At 29.8% G+C, this 6,246-nt stretch overlaps 3 protein-coding genes across 3 annotated transcripts; all 3 read left to right on the top strand.

Annotated features, from left to right (window-relative positions):
- The first annotated feature begins 364 nt into the window (after positions 1-364).
- LOC145111751 (uncharacterized) lies at positions 365-1,569 on the top strand. Its single transcript, XM_079048000.1, has 3 exons — positions 365-746; positions 831-1,271; positions 1,385-1,569. The coding sequence occupies exons 1-3, from the start codon at positions 365-367 to the stop codon at positions 1,567-1,569; spliced, it is 1,008 nt and encodes a 335-aa protein (XP_078904126.1).
- Positions 1,570-1,587: 18 nt separating this feature from the next.
- Positions 1,588-2,317, top strand: LOC145111743 (uncharacterized). Its single transcript, XM_079047995.1, has 3 exons — positions 1,588-1,770; positions 1,914-2,069; positions 2,150-2,317. The coding sequence occupies exons 1-3, from the start codon at positions 1,588-1,590 to the stop codon at positions 2,315-2,317; spliced, it is 507 nt and encodes a 168-aa protein (XP_078904121.1).
- Positions 2,318-2,430: 113 nt separating this feature from the next.
- LOC145111736 (uncharacterized) lies at positions 2,431-3,207 on the top strand. Its single transcript, XM_079047991.1, has one exon. The coding sequence runs from the start codon at positions 2,431-2,433 to the stop codon at positions 3,205-3,207; it is 777 nt and encodes a 258-aa protein (XP_078904117.1).
- The last annotated feature ends 3,039 nt before the right edge of the window (positions 3,208-6,246 follow it).

Raw genomic sequence — 6,246 nt, 5'->3', positions numbered from 1 at the left:
TATAATGCATGTGTTGTGATACTACAAATGAAGTCCTCCACCCCCGGACGTTTCCGCCGTCTGGTTTAGGGTGTGACAGCATCCTACAAATACTCTGATTATGTTTATGTTTGTTTATGCTCCACAATCGATAAGAGATAAACGCAACTTATGGTTAAAATTACTATTGATGATTAAAAAATGGAATAAAATGGTGGTGCTTTTGGGAGATTTCAATGAGGTTCGTGAGGCGGCGGATAGGTTTGCTTCTGTTTTCAATCTGAAACATGTTTATTATTTTAATGATTTTATTATGGATGCGAAGTTAATTGATGTCGACATGGGAGGATATTCTTTTACTTGGACGAATAGGTCGGCATAAAAAATGAGCAAAATTAATAGATTCTTGGTCTTTGATTGTTTTATGGACAATTTTGTTGGGGTCTCGGTAGTGGTGTTAGACAAGTTCATCCCGGATCATCGTGCTATCTTGCTTAAGGAGAATGTTGTTGATTTTGGTCCTACTCCTCTTCGTTTGTTTAATTCTTGGCTTGATATGGATGGTTTTCATGAGCTTGTTGTTAATACATGGAATAGTGTTGAATTCCTTGATGTTAACGGTATGGTGGCTTTCAAAAAGAAACTTCAGCTTCTCAAGTCGGCAATTCGAAAATGGAATCTTGATAATAGGTCGTTGTTCAAGACGAAAAAAGCTAATCTTAGTTCTGTTATTGTTGTTATTGCAGCTATGGATGTTCTGGTTGATAGTGGGGTTGCTTCGAAAGAAGATTAGATTCTTAGATAGCATTCGGTAAAAACGTTAATTGATATTCTTAATTGTGAATCTAAAGACTTAGCTGACAAAGCTAAGATTAATTGGGATGTGGAAGGAGATGAAAATTCTAAGTTTTTTCATGGTATTCTTAAGAAAAAGCATAGACAAATGGCAATCAAAGGCATTATGAAATATGGGAATTGGCTTGAAGATCCTAATTTAATAAAATCAGAATTTTTTGACCATTTTAGTCGTCGTTTCTCTCCTTCAGTTTCTTCTCGGATGTGGTGTGATGCTCCCCTCCCTAATCAGTTGTCTCCTGTTGATGCCGATTTTTTAGATTCTATGTTTTCCTGTGATGAGATCAAACGGGCTGTTTGGGATTGTGGCAGTGATCGTGCTCCGGGCCCCGATGGTTTTTCTTTTGCTTTCTTTAAGGCGATCTGGTCGATTATTGAGAAAGATGTTGTTCGTTTTGTTGAGGATTTCTTTATAACAAGCCATTTTCCAAAAGGGTGTAACTCTTCTTTTATTGTTTTGATCCCTAAAATTACTTCCCAAAGTTTGTTTCTGATTTTAGACCTATTAGTCTGATAGGTTGTCAATATAAAATTATTGGTAAGCTTTTAGCTAATCGGTTAAGCTTGGTTATTGGCAGTTGTGTTATTCCTGAGCAATCTGCTTTTATTAAAGGCAGAAATATTTTGGATGGTCCTATGATTCTTAATGAAATTATGGAGTGGCATCGGAAACGAAAATCAAAGTTGCTTGTGTTTAAAGTTGATTTTGAAAAAGCCTTTGATTCGTTAAGATGAGATTTTTTAGATATTATGATGGAAGAAATGGGTTTTGGTTCTAAATGGAGAAGATGGATTGAAGGTTGCCTTATGAATGCTCGTGCTTCCATTTTGGTTAACGATTCTCCCACAGCCGAATTTGAGATTTGTAGAGGTCTTCGTCAAGGTGATCTTTTATCCCCTTTTCTATTTATTATTGCAATGGAAGGCTTGCATGCCGTAATTTGAAAGGCGATGTTTATTGGTCTCTTCAAAGGTGTTCCGATTAGTGGTAATAGCTTATTTATTTCTTATCTAATGTACGCGGATGATGTGATGTTTTTGGGGGAATGATCTATTCGGAATGTTACTAATTTAATTAGTATCTTACGATGTTTTTTTTGTCTTCGGGGTTGAAAATAAATGTTCAAAAAAGTAATTTGTTGGGTATTTCCGTATCTGAATATGATATTAATGACATGGCTGCAGTGTTAGGCTGTGGGGCGTCGGATTTTCCTTTTATATATCTTGGGGTTCCGGTTGGTTGCAATATGTCGCGCATTGCCAATTGGAAGGGGGGTTTTTGATAAGTTTTAAAAAAAAACTTTATGGTTGGAAGGCTCGTACCCTTTCTATTATAGGCCGAATGGTGTTGGTTAAAGCTTTCCTTGGGAATCTCCCTACTTATTATATGTCCATTTACAGGATGCCGGTAGATGTAGAAAAAAGATTGGAATCTCTTCGCAATAACTTTTTGTGGGTGGTGACTTGGAAGATAGGAAGATGACTTGGATTGCTTGGAAAAAGTGTTTGGCTAGTAAAGAACTCGGGGGTTTGGGCATTGGTAGTATTTATGCTGTCAATATCTCTCTTTTATTCAAGTGGATTTTGAGATTTAGAATGAAGCCTAATGACTTATGGGCTATTGTCATAAAAAATATTCATGGGGTAGATGGGGGTATTGATAAAGCTTGCATTAATAGTTCTTTGATGTCTCCATGCAAGATGACGATCAATGCAGTCAGATCCCTTTCAAAAAAAGGCTTAGATCTTTTTTCCTTATGTGTTCGAAACATTGGGAAAGGGAATTCTACTTTATTTTGGGAGGACGTTTGTTGCGGTGATATCCCTTTAAAAACTCGGTTCCCTAGGGTTTTTGCGCTTGATTTGGAGAAGAATTGTACAGTGGCTGACAGATTAAAGTTGTCTGACTGGTTTTTGGTTTTTAGACGCCATCCTAGAGGAGGTGAGGAGTTGGTTCAATTTACTGCTTTAAAGTCTTTTGTAGGCCACGTGGTTCTTGGTGAGAATCAAGACTCTTGGTTGTGGTCTCCTAATGCTTCGGTGGGTTACACGGTTGCTTCTGCTAGGACTATGATTGATTCCCAATTTTTAGAAACCTCCTCTCAATCTGCTAGATGGAATCGCTTCCTACCTTCCAAGGTCAGTATTTTGTTTTGGAGACTGCACTTGAATAAAGCTCCAACCAGAGTGAATTTAGATAGACGGGGAATTGACATTGGTTCTGTGCTTTGTCCTATTTGTGGCAATGATGTTGAGACCGTCAATCATCTTTTATTTACTTGTGGTATGGCGATGGATTTATGGATTCTTGTTTCTAGATGGTGGGAGGTGGATATGCCTTTATTTTCTTCTATCTCGGAATGGCTTTCCTAGTTAGATTCGACTCGTTTATCTCTCCAGGTCAAGAGATGTCTAGGTGCGATGGTTAACACCATGTTTTGGGCGTTATGGTCTTATCGAAATAGTTTTCTTTTTGCGAAAGACAAACCTCGTAAGGTAGTCATTTAGGATTCGATTCAATCTCAATCTTTTTTTTGGATTAATTCTAGATATTCTAAGTTTAGAGTTAACTGGGTTGATTGGGTGAAAAGTTTGTCTTTTGTAATCACTTAATGTATTTTTTTCTAGCTTTTGCTAGTTTTATATATTGCCACTGTTCTAAAAAAAATTTGGTTGAAATGTCAACCTAACGTACTAATTATTGGGTTGGGTTGGAGTTCAAATTGAGATTACCGGCTCTAATAAAAAAGCTTAGTTTTATGCCGATCCAAATAGATATTGCAATCACTTGTCAACAATTATTGGAGTTCTTTTAATCTATATCTATCTATATATATCTATATCTATATCTATCTATATCTATATCTATATCTATCTATCTATCTATCTATCTATCTATCTATATCTATATCCATATCTATATCTATATCTATATCTATATCTATATATCATATAAAGCTAGCATTTTTCCTTGAACCTCATGCATTTGAAACTCCCATGCATTTTTCCTTTCACCACATTCATTTGAAACTCCCATGACTTTTCAATTTCTTTCTAATAATAGTTATAAGTTGGTTAATAAGGTTAAATATATATCAAACCTAAAGTGTAATCATATATAAACTAAATTTCAATATAAAAATAATATCTTTACTTCTACTTATAAAGTTATGTTTTTAATTTTTAGCATATTATAATTAATTTATTAGTTTTAATATATTGTTTGATGTAAACCATTATAATTTTAAAGATACAATTTTGGAACAATTTATATAAAATACTTAAATTATTAATTTAAATATAACATTACAAGGTCAATTTAAATATAAATTTTAGTTTACCTTAAACAACCCAAAAAATATTTTCTAAATAGTTAAAAGTGATAAATTGTAATGTTTTTCTAATAATGATTATAAGTTGGTTAATAAAGTTAAATAAATATCAAACCTAAAGTGTAATCATAAATAAACTAAATTTTAATTTTAAAATAATATCTTTACTTCTACTTATAAAGTTATGTCTTTAACTTTTAACATATTATACTTAATTTATTAGATGTAAAATATTGTTGTATGTAAACCATTATCAGTTTAAAGCTACAACATTTGAATAGTTTAGACAAAATACTTAAATTGTTAATTTAAATACTCCATCCGTCCCAAAATTATAGTTCATCTTTCCTTTTTGGTTTGTCCCAAAATAATAGTCTACTTCTAAAAATAAATAACATTTTTACCAAAATACCCCGTCATTATTACTTAACCAACGAAGCATTTAATGGAACATTAAATGCAAAGTAAGAACAAAACTGTCATTTTATTATATAAAGTTAATGGTAATTAATGTTTTCTTAATCTGTGTGTTTTTTTTCTGTGGACAATAATTTTGGGACGGAGGGAGTATAACATTATAGTGTTAACTTAGATATAAATTTCAGTTTCAGTTAAAAAAACCGAAGAATATTTTGTAAATAGTTAAAAGTGATAAATTGTAGTGATAAATGCAAAAACTAAATTGTAATCTCAATTTAACTAAAATATTTCATAAAAATATTTTTATAATCATTAAAAGTTTTCAAATAAGTAGCTTAAAATAACTTACAATAACAATAGTTAAAAATAACTCTATATAAATGATTATATTGTTACCTAGAAAATCAAAAAACAATGTTTGATGTTTTAAATAATTATAATGATAGAAATTAAAACCTTAAGCAAATAAATTTTAAAAAATTATTTAACAATAACAATAATATAAATAACATTAAACCATATATTATATTTAATTTTATTCATGTGTAACTCGCAGGTAGAAGTCATTCAAACAATTGAGATAATACAGTTATAATAGATGTATATATTATCATATAACTCAAAATAATCAATATATTATATCAATTTAGTATACGAATTATTATATCAAATTTAACAACAACATTATTTTTATATTTAAAAAAACATATATTTGTAAAGACTTCAACTATATAGGTGTTTCTGCGCAACGCGCGAACATTCGCCTAGTATCTTATAAAGCTAGCATTTTTCCTTGAACCTCATGCATTTGAAACTCCCATGCATTTTTCCTTTCACCACATTCATTTGAAACTCCCATTACTTTTCAATTTCTTTCTAATAATAATTATAAGTTGGTTAATAAGGTTAAATAAATATCAAACCTAAAGTGTAATCATATACAAACTAAATTTCAATATAAAAATAATATATTTACTTCTACTTATAAAGTTATGTTTTTAATTTTTAGCATATTATACTTAATTTATTAGTTTTAATATATTGTTGGATGTAAACCTTTATAATTTTAAAGATATAATTTTGGAACAATTTGTATAAAATACTTAAATTATTAATTTAAATATAACATTAAAGGGTCAATTTAAATATAAATTTTAGTTTACCTTAAACAACCTAAAAAATATTTTCTAAATAGTTAAAAGTGATAAATTGTAGTGTTTTTCTAATAATGATTATAAGTTAGTTAATAAGGTTAAATAAATATCAAACCTAAAGTATAATCATAAATAAACTAAATTTTACTTTTAAAATAATATATTTAGTTCTACTTATAAAGTTATGTCTTTATCTTTTAACATATTATGCTTAATTTATTAGATGTAAAATATTGTTGTATGTAAACCATTATCAGTTTAAAGCTACAACATTTGAATAGTTTAGACAAAATACTTAAATTGTTAATTTAAATATAACATTACAATGTCAACTTAAATATAAATTTCAGTTTTAGTTAAAAAAACCAAAGAATATTTTGTAAATAGTTAAAAGTGATAAATTGTAGTGATAAATGCAAAAACCTAAATTGTAATCTCAATTTAACTAAAATATTTCCTAAAAATATTTTTATAATCATTAAAAGTTTTCAAATAAATAGCTTAAA

Source organism: Lactuca virosa, chromosome 1, assembly GCF_052849685.1.
Source record: "Lactuca virosa cultivar CGN04683 chromosome 1, Lactuca_virosa_CGN04683_v6, whole genome shotgun sequence".
Taxonomy (NCBI): domain Eukaryota; kingdom Viridiplantae; phylum Streptophyta; class Magnoliopsida; order Asterales; family Asteraceae; genus Lactuca; species Lactuca virosa.
Note: the sequence above shows the minus strand (reverse complement) of the source record. Positions and strands in the feature narration are given on the sequence as shown.

Coding starts and splice junctions, on each gene's coding strand:
- LOC145111751 (XM_079048000.1), top strand. CDS start 365: ATGAGCAAAATTAATAGATTCTTGGTCTTTGATTGTTTTATGGACAAT. Junction 747..830: donor TATGGATGTTCTGGTTGATA/GTGGGGTTGCTT, acceptor GTGAATCTAAAG/ACTTAGCTGACAAAGCTAAG. Junction 1,272..1,384: donor AAGCCATTTTCCAAAAGGGT/GTAACTCTTCTT, acceptor GTAAGCTTTTAG/CTAATCGGTTAAGCTTGGTT.
- LOC145111743 (XM_079047995.1), top strand. CDS start 1,588: ATGGAAGAAATGGGTTTTGGTTCTAAATGGAGAAGATGGATTGAAGGT. Junction 1,771..1,913: donor CAATGGAAGGCTTGCATGCC/GTAATTTGAAAG, acceptor TAATTTAATTAG/TATCTTACGATGTTTTTTTT. Junction 2,070..2,149: donor TTATATATCTTGGGGTTCCG/GTTGGTTGCAAT, acceptor TATGGTTGGAAG/GCTCGTACCCTTTCTATTAT.
- LOC145111736 (XM_079047991.1), top strand. CDS start 2,431: ATGAAGCCTAATGACTTATGGGCTATTGTCATAAAAAATATTCATGGG.